The 20,229-nt window shown below is 39.1% G+C and overlaps 1 protein-coding gene across 2 annotated transcripts in view; it reads left to right on the plus strand.

Annotated features, from left to right (window-relative positions):
* LOC121185886 (mannosyl-oligosaccharide 1,2-alpha-mannosidase IA) overlaps positions 1-20,229 on the plus strand; it is a 166,300-nt gene that overhangs the window by 143,180 nt on the left and 2,891 nt on the right. Inside the window, exons 5-11 of one of the 2 annotated variants that reach the window (XM_041044380.1) lie at positions 3,498-3,592; positions 8,024-8,150; positions 8,416-8,509; positions 9,932-10,047; positions 13,124-13,343; positions 17,995-18,167; positions 19,629-19,744. In XM_041044380.1, the coding sequence (XP_040900314.1) occupies positions 3,498-3,592; positions 8,024-8,150; positions 8,416-8,509; positions 9,932-10,047; positions 13,124-13,343; positions 17,995-18,167; positions 19,629-19,744 (941 nt within the window). The remainder of the gene's footprint in view (positions 1-3,497; positions 3,593-8,023; positions 8,151-8,415; positions 8,510-9,931; positions 10,048-13,123; positions 13,344-17,994; positions 18,168-19,628; positions 19,745-20,229) is intronic. The other variant, XM_041044382.1, reaches the window with a different exon arrangement.

Genomic DNA, 20,229 nt, shown 5'->3' on the forward strand with positions numbered 1-20,229 from the left:
TTGCGAATTTCCACCATGCTGCCGTTCTTATCATACAGGTAGAGAAAGTTAGAAAAAAAAAATTCAACTTGTGAACATAACCAATCTTGAAATTTACTGATAGCTAAGCATTACTGGATGGATGAGTCGGTGGTGCAAACACACAAAGTATAATTACAGTAGCACTTCAGTAATGAAGTTCACATGCTGAAGAAGGCTCCCAGTGTGGCACAAGAGACCAGCAGCATCAGTGAAGACAGATTTATTAACACAGCCCTTAATTTAGCTTGTGTGCAGCGTACAGTAAATCACAGAGCAGATGCCAGCCAAAGGGGTTTTACTATAATTAATCAACTAATTTATAAACAAGCAAACAAGAATAAATGAGTGCAGTATAATCAGCTGCCCCTGTTCATGCTTGTCTGTTACTTAACAAAGGATTGTGTGTGTCTAGGTGTCGCATGTTGACAAAGAATGCAGCTGTATGTGTGTGTTTACTGTCTGTTTCACTTAAATGTGCATTATTGCACATATACAAGTACATTTCTGTTGTGAAATTCAAAATGATGCAAGTGCAGCTGCCAAATGAGAGCAGGTTTGTATATGTGCATTTGTTTTGAACTCTGTGTGTCTGCTTTGAATGTGTGTGTGCCTGTGGGATTCTGGTTTGTTCGCGCAGCAGTGGTGGTAGAAAGGACCGATGAGGAGAGATGAGACCAGTCGCAGGATCATTATTGCCGTCTTTGATAGAAGAGAGAGCCAGAGGACTCAAGAGGGAGTGTAACGCGAACATACACACAGACACATCCCTGTTTTACTGCATTCGTGGGGACCCATCCTATCCTTGCCCATCACAACTAAATACTTAACCCTAACTTAAACCTAAACTTAACCCTGAAAACCAAGTCTTAACCCTCAAACAGATATTTAAACTTGTGGGCTCCAGCATTTTGATCCCATCAAAGCTGTTGGACCCCACAAGTGTAGTGGTCTCCCGGTTTGGACCCCACAAATATTGTAAAACAAGCCCACACACACCAGAGACACTTTTTAATGCCACCCCGGTCCCATAACACTGCTTTGATACAGTGGTGTGCAGAAGTAGTGTACTGAGCGCTGCTGGTAGACACACACACAAATATCATAGAATCTTTTCCCCTAAATTATGAAACTAACACAATAGCTGAGATTCTGAGACCAAAAACACAACTTTTATTACAAGAAATCTTATTTTGAAGAAAGTAAACAAGTTTTCCTACAAAGCCTATTCTTTCTTCAGCTAAAGAAAAAGTGAAACTTCTCAAATGTATCACTGATGTCTCACTGATGTATAGGCATCAATACAAGTACAGCTAGTAGGGCTGCATCTAACGGATATTTTCTCGATCAGTCGTTTGATCTATGAATATATCAAAAAACAGTGAACAGCATCCATCACTAGAGGCAAACATAACCTCATTAAATGTGTTTAGTTTTTGTTTGACCAAAAATAAAAACTCAGATATTCAATTTCTTATTATGTTAAGACAAGGAAACACTAAAAATTGACATATTCATCCATTAAATGCTTGGCATGTTGGCTTAGAAAGTAACTTAAATGATCAATTGATAATAAAATTACTTGCTTAATTTTTCTGTAATTCTTGCAGCTCTAGTCTGGGGTCTGTTGGCAAAATATTGATTTTAAATTAGATAATGTTTGATCAAAGAATTAGTAAACAAGACCAAGCATTCAATGCCAGCTTTTGGTACTTTTGGCTCTCTTCACATACAGCAGCAAACAGCTTCTGACAGCATCTGTAAGAATATGTTATCAACAGCCCTGTATAAAACAAGTCAAATCAAGTCTGTTTGTTCATTTATTCAATCATCCATTAATTCTTTTTTTTTTTTTTTAGCCATAACAGCAAGTGAGTCTGTGATACAGTGTTTTTGTAAAGCTGCAAAACTCCTACGGGGGTCAGCTGAGCAGCAATAATATTCATGAGTGTTTCAGGCAAAGGCTCATGGGTAGGTTTTAAGAGGCACTGAAGCTACAGGCTGTGAAATTGTTGCATGTTGAGCACGAGTGAATTAGCAGAATGCTGTACTGTATGTACTGTTTGCTACATGCCCATATATAGTACAAAACAATGAGAAAGCGGGGGTGCCTTAGAGCACAGCACACATCACTGTGAATGTATTCCTGGGGTGAGTGAGATAAATACATACTGTGCGATGTGAAAGGGGACAGGTGCATGCAGACGATCGAAAAACAACTGGAACTTCACTACTTATCGTAGTTTGATTCAGTTATCAACGCAATTAACAGTTTGAGCAGCAGCTGTGCCACACAGCTCACAGAGGAAATCAAGGTACTTTAAAACTGCTAGCACCCAATCGCTGCAATTTGTGGTAAATTTGTACCTGAACACACACAAGACATGAAACATATTTTTAGATTCACTGTGACGTACACTTTTCAAAGAGTTAACTCAGATGTCCTTCGCAAATAAACTTCCATAACTTGTCTTAGAAATCATAGAAAAAAGACGTTCCTTATAACTGCAGAACTTCCCTGAGATTCATCACATTTTTAAGTTTTCTTCTTTGTCAAAGTAATCGAGTGATAGTTGTGTATGTCTGTACGTGAATGGGTACATTGCAAACAGGATGTGCTAACAGCTTATGCAGCTTTGCTGAAGAAAAAGTCAATATTTTTCAGACTACTTGTACAGTAAGAAGTCTTCATAGTGAAGGACAGTGGTTTCTACCTATCTGACTGCAATTTATTTTCTCCATTTTCTCTTCATCTTCCTCAGTTTTCCTGCTGAGTCACTGCTGCCACGCTCTCAAACTCTCTCGTTCTGACTGCGCTTTGTCTTTGCCTAGACTTTTGTTCCTCCATAAACCATGTCTGTCTCTTCTCAGTCGCTGCTCTCCCTTGTCTCTGAGGCTTTCTGTCTCTTGTATGAATCTCTCTTTTCCTCTCGCCTCTGCTCTGTTACCTTGACCCGTTTTGTCTCCTCAGACTTCTCTCTCATTGTCAGAATTTCAATATTTTACTTCACTGTCATCACTATTTTCCCCACCCCCAAGCATTGTTCCCACTGGCTAAAGAAGATATGGTGACTGATAATCCAGCTCATAAAATGATACATTAACTTTGCCTTAGCCTCAGCCTCAGAGAGTCTGGTTGTTGGAGATGGGAAGGAACTGTGGTTTCAAATGAACTGTTGTAGATTACATCGATGAGATTGCTTTTAATCCTGCTGGACTTCTGTTGTAGCAAGCCTTATGTTTCACATAATTGGCTTTAGAGGGAAAACCAGGGGGAAATGTGTGCAGGGCTTTTGAATCCAAGTCTGTCACAGCAATTTCTTTTCTAAGCTTGTGTGAGATGACAGGCAGTTCCTTCAGTTTATCTCTTTGAAAAGTACATATTTCTAATTATTTATGTATCGCATCCAGGTTTGTATTGTATTGTTTGTCTTTTTACCAGGTTTTACAAGTTGCCTTCTTCTGTATTTTCTTCCCAGCTGTTCAAGAATAAAGTAGTGGAGCTGGGAGAGAAGCTGCTGCCTGCCTTCAACACGCCGACAGGAATCCCCCGAGGAGTCATCAACCTGGGGAGGTGAGTCTCAGCGCTAGCCTTCACCTCCAACTGTCCTTCTCCATCCCTGATAAAAGATGATATCAGGCTGGCTGGCATTAATCAGCACACAAAAGTTTTTTTCATCTTAGCAACCAGGGGCAGAACTTTGCCAGTGAAAGTGAGCCAAGTTTGACATGCAAGTTGTCAACAAGTAGGAAAAATGCTATTATGTTCACACTCAGTTAGGTTGCGTGCAACAACTCAGAATTTCACCCTTCCATTATTTCAATGCTTTATGACAGCTCTGCACATAAAAATAAACTTTCACATGCTTTAAAAAAGCCAGAGAGAAGAAAGTATATTCATGAATTTGTAAAAATGACAGTAAACAACAAAAAGTTAACTAAAAAAAAAGAAGAAGAGTCTATACAAACAAACCCACAATCTCTGTTTATAGACAATAGAGCAGCTGCAGGCCAAGCTTTGTAATGACGATGACATTTGGATAAGAATTAATCTGTGTTCGTAGGCACTTTGCAAGATCATAAGAATAATATTTGCATATTTTTAAATTAGTGTTAATTTTTAATCTGTTCCGAACCATTACCTTTGTAATCTAAAATCATTATTGACACAATTTTGTTAATGCCGCAGTCATGCAATACAACTGCAAGCTATTTTCATTTTCAGTGCAATTTGACCATTAATTTCAAGCTCTAGATTTGGCTTTGACCCTTATATATCTGACAAACTGATGAATGCTGAGGACAGCACTGTGTCGACGACTGTGACAGTCAAATTATCATCGCTAGCTTAAGTACCGGCAGACTGACTTTATGTCTGTTTTGTCCTGCCAATATGCAGTAAAATGCATGAACAGCGCAAAAAAACAGTTTACATGATGATCCTGTGAGATTGGATCTAAAATATTATACTCATACAACCACATTTGATTATTTGAAGTTATTTAGTCAAATTTTACTTCAAACTCCTTTTATCTGTTTTTAAGATTACGGTTAAAACCTACAGTAAACCCACCTCCGCCTCTCATTTCCTAATTTTATAAGATACTTCCTGGCACCTCTGTCATCCACCTGCTTCCAATTAACCCACCAGCCAAACTGGACAGCTGCTGGCAGATTTAATTACCTTATTCTACAGTTAATTCCTGCTACATCACCAACATGGATCTGCGGTGCAGATGGGCAGGAGGAACCATGCTGTCTATAGCGTGGAGTGTATGGAGTGACACATAAACAAGCCTATCCACACTATGTACACACACACACACGTCACTTTAGAGGAGAACATATGCATTGTGTAACAGAACATAAGCAGTCCGCAAGCACTGTGCACACAGGCGACTTTAGTTCTGCTGCACAGCCTGCGGCTCTGACAAACTGTGTGGGCTCTGTTCTAACAACGCAAAAGTGATGAGTGTTCTCCTCTATGTTTAGTGCGGTATGTTACTGTATGTATGTTTTATACATAACAACTTGCCAAAGGTCTGCAGATAAAATTGAACTCCATAGTACCTGTTGTATAATAAGTGAAAAGAGAACACTCAGGTGGAAGTGCAGATCTCACTTCACACCTGATCTCTACAAGTTATTCTTTGTAAAAGCTGAAATGATGGATGGATGGATGGATGGATGGATGGACAGACGGACAGATCACTGTTCGTAGAAGAAATCCTATTTTTGATTACATACACTGAGGTTACACACTTGGAAATGTGAAGTGTGTGTAGTCCTAGTCAACATCACAGACTAAAATCGTTTAAGCTTTTCTATTAAAATGCACAAAACAGCAATTTCCCTAACACATTAGGCATGACGTGTGATATTGATTTTTGTTTGTTTTTTCATCATTTTTTGCACTTCTGATAGCTGTGGAAGAGCATGTTTGTTTAACAGGGTGAAAAGATTAATGAATGAGTGCCAGTGTTGTTGCCTTCCCCCCACCCTCCCCACACACCCTGCATTGATACTCCGATTGATTCCTCTTAAAGGAGGATTCAGATGCCACTCGTAGCCCCCAAACTTTTAATGGATGCATTCACCAGAGTGGTAAACCCTTTGATTCCCCTCTGCCCTCACACACCAGACATCTCCTACGCCCCTCCGCACCCCATCTTCTCCCCTTCTTACAAATTCAGTTCAATTCATTACCGGATGTCTGATCTTCCCCAGCATCTATTACAGAGGATATGTAAAGTCACTCTAGTGGTACATTCTGCCTCAACTAATAACGAGCAAGCATTAATGCACCACACATTTACTGAGAATTAGATTTGCACAGCAGTGCGACGTTACCCACACTGACTTAAGGAAATAAATCTCAAGGGTGCCCTTGATGTTCTGAGTTTCTAGGTAGGGTTTTAATGCTGTCATTACACCGTGAACACACATAACTTGGCTGCATTGTTTAAGTTTCAGGTTGAGGTTAAAGAAAATTAACAACTAAATTAGCATCAATCACAGCAGGCAACCATAAATGCATTTAGTGGTAGATGATGGCAAAGGTTATTTCATAGACCTATGAGTTTATTCTTAGCAGACAGAAATCTAATTTGCCTGATATACTGTAATTAATATTTTATGCCAAGTTAACTTTTTTATATAACTTTATCTTAATCAGCTCAAAACATTTGCACACTTAGCTCCATTACAAGAACCCAGTTTATGAGCTAAGCTTTCACCAGGCATTTCACACAATGAGAAGTAGGAGTAGTGTTTGTGTGTGTGTGTGTGTGTGTGTGTGTGTGTGTGTGTGTGTGTGTGTGTGTGTGTGTGTGTGTGTGTGTGTGTGTGTGTGTGTGTGTGTTTGTGTGTGTGTGTGTGTGTGTGTTTGTGTGTGTTTGTGTGTGTTTGTGTGTGTGTATAGTTGTTTGTTTGTAGTGTGTGGTAGAATTTGAAATTTAACAACTGGCAACTGGATGTAAGTCAGAACTAATTGATCCATAAACCTTGGCAATATGTGTTCTCAATAATTTCTCAAAATTCTTTCTTCAGCATCAGCTGATTAAAAAGCTGTCTTATTATAACCTTGACATGATATCGGGATTTGACCGGTTGTTGTATGAACAGCACAAAGGTTAAGCCTTGTCAACTTCATTCAACTCATGCAGTGTTTGATAGTTCTGCAACTAAACATTATTTTCACTGTTATCCGTTTTATGATTATGTCCTCTATTAATTGTCTATTAATTGTTTGAACTGTAACAGGGGTTTTGAAAGGGTGACATTGTGAGCCACCCCTGAGACTAAATCGAAAATTGTGGCTTGATCCTGAGGGGGATGGATTCAGTGAGTTGTTCTTTTGACACATATTTTGGTGCTAACAGTATTGAAGTAGCTTAATTGATCCCATGATTCTGAAAACCTTTAAAATGTTAATCATCATGAAAAACAAATTGCTAATTAATGGTTATTGATTTCCATCTGAAAAGGCAATAAAAAAGTAAGACGCAAGTATGTCTGCTATGATCTATTAAGAAGAGTTTGAGTACAAAAGGGCAAGAGATCCATCGGGCAGGAGTTGATTACTTTCTTTAACTTTGTTCAGCTGCATCATGTTCTGAATGTGATGTGCAGTGTAATAACTGAGGGAGAATCATTTCTAAAAGAGACTGTGGAGGAACTGAAAGTAGTTGCAGTAGTTGGCTGGAGTTTACAGATAATACTGCTGCAGATATAGCAGGATCATATGAAACTGGAATTGCCTGCAAAACTTTAAACTCACTAGAACTTCACTTCAAAACAGGATGAAATTCAGAAGTACTCTTATTCATATAACACTGGTACTTTTATTTTTGGAAATGTCAGAACATACCAGCTCTCAAACAGAATTACACAGGGCATGAGAAGGAAATTTGTTTTTGTTTGCTTGTTTCATGTTACTTCAATTTCTGTATATTTACTTCTGTATTCTTGTCTTCTGGAAGGTTTTCCCAATCTCTTGTTTATTTTTAACTTGACGTTATAGTTGATGAATGAGATGAGCCTGCATACAGTAAACAAAATTGACATTTAACAGTTTTATTGAGTGAACATAAAACTATCAAGTAACAACCACCATGTTTGCTCAGGTTCCCTTTTTGTCCACCTTGTCCATTCAATGTGTCTCCGGTCTCTACATGCCATGCTCTGCTACTTTCATGCTTTACCTTTTGTAAGTTCTTTGATATATATATACACTAATATTATGAAAGTGTTTGACCCCTAATCATTGGGGATTTTAAGAACCCCCTGCCCCCACTGGGCATTGTGCATCATAGAATTTTATTATTTTATTATGTTCCCTTTGAGAATAATCCAACCTGAGCCCAATGTTTCACTCAAAAAAAGGGCCCGAACCTATCAGTCCCAGTGATGGATCCAGCTGGATCGCCTAACTCTATTTTGTACCTGTGTATGCCTCTGTGTGATATCCGCGGTACTTAGTCTGTTTTGTATGTTGTCTCTGCTGCAGTGGAACCAGTTGGAGCTGGGGCTGGGCCTCAGCTGGGAGCAGCATCCTGGCTGAGTTCGGGACCCTTCACCTCGAATTCGTCCATCTGACCGAGCTCTCCAGCAATCCAGTCTACACAGAGAAGGTACAATATATGAATCAATTTCCCAGTTTTGCTGTACTTTCACAGTTTGCTATCATTTTCAAGAAGTTTTGAAAATGTGTGAGTTCTGTTTACAGATCTGACCACTGATTTTTTTTTTTATTAGCACAATTTCCCTACAAGATGCTTTTCAACCTTGAGGCAGTGATAAATTGAATTGAATAAACTGAGTACTAAATGGAACGTGTGATACCAAATACTGCGCTTTAGCCTGATGATATTCATATGTACTGTGGTGTCTCTGCAGGTGATGAACATCAGGAAACTTCTGAACAAGATTGAAAAACCCCACGGCCTATATCCCAATTTCCTCAGTCCAGTCAGTGGCAACTGGGTCCAACGTAAGTGCTGTAATTACTGCACACAGGACATTCATACTGGTTCAACATCTGTAAGATTATTGTAAGGTTATATGTTTGAGTTATAGCAAAAGACGTAGAACAGTTTTATTTGGCTTGACTTAGGGACCTATCTACATTTAAAAACACATTACTTTAATGACACATCCATTTCAGAAATGAAAAAGTTCATTCATGTTACTTGCTAAGTATTACAGTAACTGTGCTTGCCCCCATTGTGGGTCAAGATTATGAGGGTTTGAGTTCACTGAATGCCATTTCACATTTTTACCCTTTTCTCCACCGACACACTGGGGACAGACCTTGAGTCACCTCATGTGTCAAAGTTCTTTTAGCTGCTCATCTATGTCATCCAACCACCCATCCGTCTATTTCCTTTCATTTTTAATACCAGGCTCATAGCAACAGCTATATGACTCCCATTGCTCTGGGTTATTAAAATGATAATGAATACAATTACTTCAGGAAATTGGATCTTTCTGATTTACCTGAAAAGCGGTGAAAAAAGCCTGGATAAGACGACGCTAGGACTGAAAAGCTGGTAATCTGGATGATTACAGAGGCTAATTGTTGTGGGTGAGCTTGTAGAGAAGCAAAACTGTACATTTATTGCCACAAAGGGAAAAGAGGCTTAGGCTTCGCAGCTCTCCCTCATCTGTCTGTGTCAAGGACAAACACAGCAGCACTGTGATAACCTTGCGGGGGAGTTAGTGAAGGTATATGTGCACACAATGAGCATGAGTGGATAGATGGAAACCCATGCACTCCTCCACTGCAATATCATATTCATATTTATGAATTTGAATGTGGACCTAAGAGCGGGCAGGAGGAAAATCAACAGCTACTTGTTTCAATTTTCACTCACAAGATTGAAGTATATTACATCATTTAGGTTTTAACTTAAAAAAAACAAAACAAAAAGAGAACACCTGTTTTCTACCATAAGAGAGCAGAGATTGTGTGGGTTCAGAGCACACGATCATGCACACCACGGATAAACCAAAAAAGCCAGAGTGGTGTGTGGTGGGAATGTGACTTTCTAATATTTATTATCATATCATAGTTTTTCAGTACTTCTTATCTTCCCACCTGGATACCTGGTACAATGAACTTCCAAGCTACTGTGGGTAGCAGCAGTGACAGTGCTTGCCAGTGGTCTGATGGTGCTGACTGAAACTCCATTGTCGCAACCAAAAGTTTAAATGATGTAACGTCTCCCAACAACTGCAATCATACATCATACAAAAATTGTTTAATAACTAAAATTATTGATTAGAGCAGGCGAGAGAAAATAACTGGATTCAGTGATTTTTAATACCTGCAGATAGCCTGGCTAAAAACCACTGTGGTAACCCTGTTGATTATTGTAATACAACCCTGTTTCCCCCATGTTCCCCGTCTTAGATCATGTTTCCATCGGTGGCCTCGGGGATAGTTTCTACGAGTACCTGATCAAATCATATCTGATGTCAGACAAGACCGATGAAGATGCAAAGAAGATGTACTACAGCGCACTGGAGGTATGGAAATTTTATTCTTACATTGTACACAAAGACATGAGTCCACTCAGGTAAGGAAGATCGGAATGTTGAGTTAAAAAGAAATAAAATCAATTGCCATCACAATTATGTAACAATGTATGTGTGGGAAAGGGCCTAAATTAAAAAAATTAAACTAATGGAGTGATACTGTAAAGTATCCTTTTATCACTCAGTATCAGTGCTTTTATGCATAGATGTAAAGGTGTTTCTCTCTCCTATTGAAATTAAGTCGAACTTATTCAGTATTGCCTGTGGAGATGAAATAGATGCTTTTATTCAAAGTACCATAGGACGATTATATACAGTATGAGTATCTTTGTGACAGAGGTATTCTCAGTGGTCACAGGGGAAAGAAAGAAAGATAAAATAGAGAAGGAAAGGTTCTTGGTACTGCATAATGTGATTAGAGCTGTGATTAGATGGCAACTGACTTGTGTATTCAAATATTGTAATGTAAAATGGGAGCCCTCCCACTATCTGCAGGAAAACGTCTGTGAGCATGAACCCACTGCTGGGTATATACGTGCATAAAAATACACGAGAAGCTGTCTGTTTTCCTCGTTAAATGAAGATAATGTCAGCACATTCCCTCCGGCTACAATTACAGTATCATAGACAATAGCTTAAGATTGCCATTGAGATTTTCTCAGTTCTCATCAGAGGGTCAGGCCAGAGGCAGAACTACTAATTACATCCTCTCTTTCTCCCCTGTGACTTGGTATTTAAATGGCCAAGGACCCCCACGTTATCAGATTAAGTTATATATTGTATGTTTATGCAGAGATCTAAGGTGAAGGCACAGCACAACTCATTATCTTTGGCATTCAAATAAAAGTAGATTACTAATTAAAACATACCTTTGAACGAGAGAACATTTTCCAATTATACTATGCCATGATTGCTGCTAACAACAGCTAATTATTGGGAAAAACATCATTCTCAGCCCTCAAGAAAAATGAGAACATGATATTTATAAGCTTTCATATTATACACATTACCTTGTTTTGTCTTCTGTTATTGCAGGTTATTTAGCATGAAAGGTTTATCATCATACAGTGCACAGCAATGGTAGGAGGGAACAACTGAAAAGTGAAGTATATGCTACAGTACTGGTTTTCATTGTCATGATGTAATTTAGAATTAAAATATATATCCCACTCTTCTAATATAAATCTGAAAAAGTGGTGTGAAAAGGGTGTGTTAATTTCCTCATGCCTGAAAGAGCTGTTAAAAAAAGAAGAAAATTAATGAATGATTGGACCTGAAATTCAAAAGGGAGTTTACACCTTTAATAATCAGCACTTTGTGGGGTGCTGCGGCAGAATATCTCAGACCTGTATTCAAATGCAAAACGAGCAGCAAGCCAGGCAGTGTAGGTGAGAGGGGCATGAGAGAAAGACAGAATCTGTAAAAGTGAGAAAATGGTGAGTCATTCAGAAATTATCTTATTCTATATTCTGTCTTATAAAATGTACAGTACTGAGAAGAAACAGCTACAGAAATGTGCAAAATCAAATCTGAAGGTTTCTCGGAATGATAGAGATTTCTCATCACTTGAATTTATGGAGAATTTTGCTTTTTTTCCTCTATCTGGGTCATCTAACTTTGCGCTCGCCACATGCATTGTAGAGATTAAAGAAATGCTGCTTGGGCAAAACATAGTAACGGGGCAGCAAAAGACTCCTGAGGCTTTTCAAATAAACTTAAAATTTACATAAATCACTTAGAATACTTGTCCGACCAGAAACAAAACAGAGATTAGCCACGAGTGCAAAGTTGTTATGACTCCTTGTCACAACTGAGAATAATGTTACTGAGAATAATGCCGTGATTGCGTCATATTGTTTAAACCATAATTACGAGCAGCCAAGTGTGAAAAACCGTAAAGTGAAAAGCTGTTATTCCAAATCGGAGATTTCAGAAATTTAGTGGTTATTGGTGTTTTTCTTATTCCTCCCATTCTGACGATAGTGTGACTGCAACTTAAGACCCCGGTTGAAAAACAGTAAAACTTCCCTTAAAAGGATTTGCATTGGACCACTTTCTCATAGAGTATCAGATGGATTTCCCTGGAGATCTGGCTTCCATCAGTGCAGAGCAGAGCATGTTTTATACAAAACATACATAATTTAACATATAAATACAGACGTTTACAGTGTGGCAGCAGTTGGACTCATCCCTAAGAGAACATGTGGTGTATAGATACCCCTAATGCGAAGTCAGATCCAATCTAGTTTCAGAAGTTGCATCATTCGGTCAAGTTTGTGTTCTAATTGGCATGACTGCATCTCTAAGTGGTATATGGTGGTTACTGGATCGGCTGGTATAGCATTGAAAATGGGTACTAGCTGTGCCAATTTAAAAGCACTGCAAAACTTAGTAAGCATACATATTAAGTTCAGATACGAGTAAAGCCCTCAAACACTTGTGTTGTTATATTTATTTTAATTTTATGTGTATAATACATAAAGAACTCAAGAGTTATGCTAAAGAAAATATTTCAAACTGTGGTCAGCTTATTGTAAATAGTAAATAGAGTACCAAAAGTGTAATGTGTATAGTGTGTAGTGTTACCTAACTAAATGTAGATTATCTGTTTGGATAGAGTTGTGAAAACTTTGTGGTAAAACAGCTGAATTTGTTTGGGCTGCAAAATGTGATTGCAAAGGGGAAGAGGGCATTGAAACGTACCTGCAATTAGAGGCTTTAATAGAGATGATCAACTGTCCTTGCAGGTGTTAGGTGTTGATACTTCGAAGATCTCAGGCAGCAATTAATTGAAACACAAGATGGAAACACAAAATCTCTTTGAGTGGTGTACTGCACAACTCTTTGAGTGCTGTACTGCATTGAAACGTACCTGCAATTAGAGGCTTCAATAGTGGAGCAGTAGAGGTTTTAATAGTGGTTTTGTTGGAGCAACAAACCACTAATGAAAAACAAAGGTTCTGGTTGTGGTTTCCTCTGATAACATTTAGAACAAGGTGTCAAAATTACATGGCACACAGTACATCAATGATTAACATAATATTCCCAACTGTGTGTGTTGCTGCAGGCAATTGAAGTTAACCTGGTACAGAAGTCACCCGGTGGGCTCACCTACATGGCTGAGTGGAGAGGTGGAATCCTGGATCACAAAATGGGCCACCTGGCCTGCTTCTCTGGGGGAATGATTGGCATTGGGGCTGATGATGGAGCTCCGGAGAAGAGGCAACACTACTTGGACCTGGCTGCGGAGATCACGCATACATGCCACGAGAGCTACACGCGCTCAGGTGGGTGGAAAAGGCTCAGGGATGTTGGAGAGGGCCATTTAGAGTGTGCAGAGACTCTGTCTTGAGAGGCTCAACAGTACTTCTGTTCAGGAGGGTCACTGTTATGCTGGAGTAAAGCAGTGGATGAGTGATGGCTCCTACTCATTTTGTTTTGAATCTAAATGTACCATGTCAAATCAAAAGATCCATTGCCTGTGTCCATATAATCTGGTTTACACTGCGAGTGGCCCTTTTTACCCAGGATTTGCTAGGCAGCTGTTTTCTTGGGGTTGTTTTTGTGCGCTGAAGAAATAATCTGTTTGAGGAGAAAATGTTTTTCTTGTAATTACATAAAGACATTTTACAGATGATCGTTCTTAAAACATGTTATGGTCTCGCTTGCTATCATCCAACAACACAGCGTCTATGATTCAGCTTTGAGCTAAGTGCTAATTTCGGCATACTAACATGCTAGAGGAAAAGTCAAAGTATCACCAGAGTCAATAAGAGTCATTATCCAGGAACCGTGGATGTCTGTACCAAATTTTGTGCCAATCAATCCTGCTGAGATATTTTTACTCAGGACCAGGTGGTGGGCTGACTGAATGTGCAGCTAGCATGGCTAAAAAGTTCATTTAAATGTAGTTTGATATTCATATTTTTCAGTATTTTTTCTCTATATGGTAGTAAAAAGCTACAGTTCATTACCATTGTGGTACACTGTATCTGTCTTGTTAAGAAAGGTTATGGTAGCAGTCACAAGAAGAAAATTAAGAGTCTAGGAGAGAGCAGTATATTCTAAATTAAAAGGGCCTGAGGCGTTTTCATTTTGCCCCAACTCAAAGGGAGAATCATTCTCGGTGGCTTCACCTCAACAGAGAGACGGCAGGCCTATTAAGGAGCAGTGAAGAATTAAACTTCTGGATTATTTCTCCAACGTCTCACAGCTGCAAGCGGCAGATGTGGAGGTGCCTCTAAGTGTCTTAGATTCAGATAATCACAGTTTTTTGTAATTTAGGAGACAGAAGGAAAAAGGAGATAGAGTATGGAAGAGCGAACACTGTGATAAAAACTGAGCCCACAGGCAAATTTACTGTGGTTCCAAACTATAAATGAGGTAGTGTAGAAGACATGGTTGCACTCACAGACTGAAGATATACTGATATACTTTTCTCCTGAAGAGGAGAAAAATGCCAGAAAGAGGGTGAAAAAGGGATTGAATATAGAGCAAGCCTACTCGCTTTTTTTTTTTTTTTTTTGCGCAAAGACCCATGTTTGATCTCTTCTCTTCCCTGGCATCTGTCTTGGCCCTGACAATAATCTCCTCTGCTAATTTCAAGCTTTTATTGCCCCTCCACTGTTGGGTGGGCTGTAAGGATTCATCTTCAAGTTTCCTTTGCCTTCGCTTCTCCGGTAAGCTAATGTGACTCATCACATAACAGGTTCCTTGATACGCTTGGAATACTTTTGATCTGCAGGCCCAAAAGGATTCTCTGGCTTTCTCTTTCATAGTCATCCACCAGGTTTCTTTTCACTCATTAAAGGGACGGGATGGTGCTTAGCAGCTCCTGGATTAGCTGTCTGCCGGAGAGAGAAGGAGAAGTGAGATTTGCTCTTCTATGTGTATAAAGTGGCTGCTATTTAGCTGCATCTTAAGTACAGATGCCATAAGGACTCTCCTTCTGCTGCTCTTCTGGATCTCCGCCATCCTCACAGCAAGACTGAAGCAGGCTTGAACCCAATGCAGGAAACTGGGGATCTCATGGGAAGCAGCAGGAGAAAGGAAAGGTTACCGGTTTTAGAGAATCTGTGGTAATAGTCTTTTAATTCTTAGCTGTGTGAAATTTCACTTTTGAGATATATGACCTGATGTACAGTAGAGCAACTTCAAAGACTGACTACATGTATCATGTAGGAAAAAAATAAATATTTGATCTGTAATCACTCAAGTTCAGCAGGGAAATAAAGGACCACAGTCAGACCAGATTTTACTTAGTGAAAAAAAAAAAACATGGGCAGGGTTGTTAAATATAAATAAGTGTACTGAAAACTGTACCGTAATAAAATAAATAAAGCAACTTTTAATATACCATAAATTCTGAAACAGTGATCAGAATCCTTATTTATCTCAGTGGCAGAGAGAACCAGGCCTGTATTTCAGACAGGGTGATAAAGATGGGCCTTTATCTCTAATTCCTCCATGTCTCTCATTGATAAATGCAGTATAATTTCAATTTCCACAGCACTAATTCAACAATACAGCAAGAGTCACGTCAGACTTTCACTTAGATTTATCATTTGAGGTGCCATGAAAAGTTTTAGTCACTTTCAGTATTGTCTTGCACAGGCAGACCTGTATGAAGCTCATGGAGGTCATTTTCTGGAAATGAGCATTTCAACCTTGCAGCCAGTTCAGCCTCTAAAATACTCTGTCCCACCCATGGGATGCTTTGGCCTTGGTAGCGCTACTTTAGGTGTGATTTGGTCTGTACCGGACTCGGTCTTCTCACAACCTTGACAAATTATTCATTGTTTGAAAGCTCTAAGTCTCCTGATTCTATCTGTGCAAAGCATTTTAGGATCAAACCATTGCAACAACTGTTGACACAGAACTGGTCCAGTCTTGTGGCTGTGGCTCACACAGGCCTGTTACAGGCCCTATTTTAAAATATAAAGCATTACCTTTCCAAAAACTCCAGGGTTATGACTGTAATCAATCATCAATCAATCTGTCCTCAACAGTAATCTTTTTATTTTGGGTACATTATTTTCAGGCTTGTGCACAAATGGCGGTGTCTGGTAACAGGTTAAATAGCTGTCTAAGGATTTTCAAGACTTTTTTTATACATAAATTCTTCTTCTCTTTGAGATTTATGAGACTGAGACTTATGTAAAATTGCTGTTAATAAATCCAGGTTGGTGAGAAGATAACATCGTTGAGACCAAAATGAATTTTTGTGTGAAAACGTCACTATTGAATTTCCAAAGTACGTAAAACAAATCCTGAGATTAACTTCTTAATTGTGTTTGACGCAAGAGTGTTATTCATCAGATGAACTTGTAGAAAAATCAATTGTGTTGCCTGTGATCTGACTTACTGATGATTGTCTGACTGATGTCAGAAGCAGCCTTAGCATTCCAGTCACAAGTGTCAATATCCACTCAGAAAACAGTGTTTGGAGTCTGGTGGTGGAAATAGTGGTTTAAGAATTCAGAGCTCTTGGTGGGTTTAACGTAAACTTTGTTGGAAGGCGTCCTTCAAGACGACGCCAAAAAAAAAAGAAAGAAACATGGTGTTTCAATTGGAGAGACTTGGAACACCTAAGTCATTGCTGTGGCGTGGTTGTTTGTTGTGCTGAGGACGCATGCACTGTGCTGAATTTATCAAGACTAAACATGGAGGAAGCAAACTGAATCAAAAGCTAATTAAAAGAAAAACTGATCTAAGGACAGGACTGCTTTTTACTAAAATGATGAAATGTATTTATAATAACTAATATAATATTAACTTTATTTGTATTTATTTAGCACTTTTTTAAAGGCGCTTCACAAAAAGAAACACAAGAGCTGGACAGTGCGATAGAGTATAAATAAGTAGAATTCTATTAGAATAAGAAGCAAATCAGAAGATGGAATTAAAACAAAAAATGCAGTGAAATCACAGAATAAAATTAGCTTGCCTGATCTCCGCCAGCAGGTTGTTCGAGAGTTTAGGGGCTCTGACTGGAAAGGCTCAGTCTCCTCTGGTTTTTAGACTCAACCTAGAAATCATTAATAGAGACGTATCAGAGGATGTCAGACTTGTATGGTGTCAGCACACAGGAAATAAAATGAGAAAAGAATTAACCTACAGAATTAACCTATAGTATCGAGATACATATATGATATCTTTTCGGCCACTTTAAACAGGTCATCTTGTTTTCCCTATTTACAGTGATATGTGTAAAGTGTACTCTGTGGGGTTGTATGGAACAGAAGACCATTTATTGCTTCCATCTGTCTCTTTGTCTTGCGTGCACATGCTCACTCTCACACTTGCCTATTATTTGTCAAACTTGCTGCATCTATTCAGAAATCCTCTCTGACCTCAAAGAACCTGCTTCCTCCAGCCATGGTCCAGTGTTCTGAGCAGCCAGTGGTTTGCCAAAATCACAGATGATAAGTCCAAGAAAAAGAAAAGTCTAACCAAAGTGACCAGTTGGCAGAAATGAAATTTCAGAATCATCTTGCATGCCATAATGCAAGTTCCGCTCTGAGAATGCTTCTAAATTTAAGATGTTGCTATGCCAATGCTCCTGTCCTGACCTTGGTAAGAATAGATCTCTTTGTGCTGTATCATGAATAAGATGTGTTTGCCAGCAGTCTTGAATTGTCCTAGAAAAGAAATGGAAGTAAAGAGAAGAATAAGGAAAGAGGCAGAAAAAGAGAAGCCCAGAGACAATCTGGACAGATGGGGAGGTCTTAATTGTTTAACTAACAGTAATTGAATGGCTTCAGTGCACTGATGTTATGTTCCTCCTCTTGTAAACAGCAAGGAAAGAACATTCAGTGTGCTTTGAAGGATTTTAGATTTGGAAATGCGCTGCAGATCTGTTGAGCAAGAGCTCATGTCTATTGGTTGACAAAGATTTATGTTTTTATCTTCTTATCTTTAATTTCTGTCTCCCATCAGCGACCAAACTGGGACCCGAGGCGTTCAGATTCGATGGTGGAGCTGAAGCTACAGCAACCAGGCTGAGCGACAGATATTACATCCTACGACCAGAAGTCATCGAGAGCTACATGTACATGTGGAGACTCACCCACGACCCCAAGTACAGAGAATGGGGTTGGGAGGCTGTTGAGGTAATTATCTCAATTTCCCTCATTGACCTGAATAGTAAATTTACAGTATGGACAATCAGGATGACAAAAAATGCAGACAGATTGTAAACATACACCGAACGTTAAAGCCAGTGACAGGTGAAGTGAGTATCTGGTTACAGTGACACCTATCAAAGGGTGGGATATAGTAAGCCATAGGTGTGTGAACTCAGTTCTTGAAGTTGAATGGCCAAGAAGGTTAGACAACTGGATCAGACCACCTCCAAAACAACAGGTCTTGAAAAGTCAAGAAATAAGCAAGTACAATAAAGCTCCAGCTGTTTGCATTTGCCTCCTCATCATGATATTCTGAGACAGATGATTAAAGACACATTGTAAACAGACTTGAAGCAACTCATCAGTCTGGCAACATTAAGACTACAAACAACCTATAATCCAACATTCTTTCAATGTAATATTTAATGTGACTGTGACTGGTACTCGCTCCATTAAAACAGAGCATCTGCTGTTTTACAAATAGTAATTTCTCGTCCTTAAATAATACAGATTCCACTTTTTCAAACATTAATATCAATAAAAAAAACACTGTCTTATATTCAGGCCAATGTGGTACAAAATAATTTCATGTTATATTTAAGTGGGAGATACAGTACAGTATAATTTTGTACCCTATACCTTGCTCTTAGGAGTGATTCTGATTTTATAAATTGTACTCACCTACTATGTCAAGCCCCTTTAACACCCTTAATTACCCTCAACCAGCTTCTTTGATATTGTGTGGCACTATACATTAGCTTGTAGATCAAGCAACCCCACTAGCAGGAGGTGAAGGTTGAGTAGGGAGCACCGTTATTAATGTGGCAATAGACAGGACATTAGCTGCAGTAAACTGTACAGGGCTGGCATGATAGATTTAGCATTAATTTAGTGTGCACAGAAGTGGAGAGATCAGGCTGACGAGTTTGACAGGCCTTTAATTATCGGGCACAAAGGTTGAAAGCAGTGCACAACACTTCTCTTCATGAACATCAAGCATTAACACGTTGGGGTCTTTGTTAATTAGCACGTATAAGCCAGCCCTTTGTAGCAGGGGTAATAATGTGCTAATCCGCTTGGCTAGCTCAGCCACTCTCCATTAGCCTTTGTCAGATTTAGCATTGCCTGGGCTTCAATTGTGTAGCCAGCTGAGGGGCTTGACATGCTCCATCATTTACAGTTTTGTTTAGGTGTACATCGACACACTGATGCAGAGTAAATTATTTTCTCTTTTTGCACCACAACATGAGATGAATGGTCTTTTAGTGAAAAGGCCATTCTGCAATGACTGATTAAATATAATGAACAAATTAATTATTATTCATTTAATTTGCACAATCAAGCCCACAACTGCAAAAAGTAGTCTTTAGCTTGTCCAGCAATAAGTGTTTTGAGAAATAGGTGTGCACATTTAAACCTGCGATCTACCTCACTGTTTCCTGTCAGGCCCTCGAGGAGCACTGCAGAGTGGAGTCTGGCTTCTCTGGGATCCGAGACGTATACACCACGACAGTCAGCCACGATAACATGCAGCAGAGCTTCTTCCTCTCAGAGACTCTCAAGTAAGTCCTATTGCCTCTCCACTTCTCCCTTGGTAACAGGGGATGTGGCAAATGGCATTTCACATTCTGCATTCTCAAACTATCATAGACATAGAAAGTAATATAGAGTCCAATACTGAACATGGAGGATTTGTCTTTGTCTATCATCTGTTCCATCCATGAAGTGCACTCATGCTGTGAGACACACACACGACCTCTACTGTGCTCAGGAGACATCTGAGCTAATTTCAGTCACTTTTTGAATGTGATTTTCTTTTTTTTTCACTTGTTAAAGAAACATGGATGGTGAAGAGATGGTGTGCAATCATACACCTCCAGTCTTTCTTGGGTCATTAGGCAACGCAAACCATTCAGGGTGCCACATCCTATCAGTTAAAAGATGGTAAAAAGCCTTTTCTTCCTGAAGACAGGATGACTTTTAACTCCAGACTGTGTTGCCTTATCACCAAATGTAATGCTATTCATAGTGTCTATCCACTTTAAAA

The sequence above is a fragment of the Toxotes jaculatrix genome, chromosome 8 (assembly GCF_017976425.1).
Source record: "Toxotes jaculatrix isolate fToxJac2 chromosome 8, fToxJac2.pri, whole genome shotgun sequence".
Taxonomy (NCBI): Eukaryota; Metazoa; Chordata; class Actinopteri; family Toxotidae; genus Toxotes; species Toxotes jaculatrix.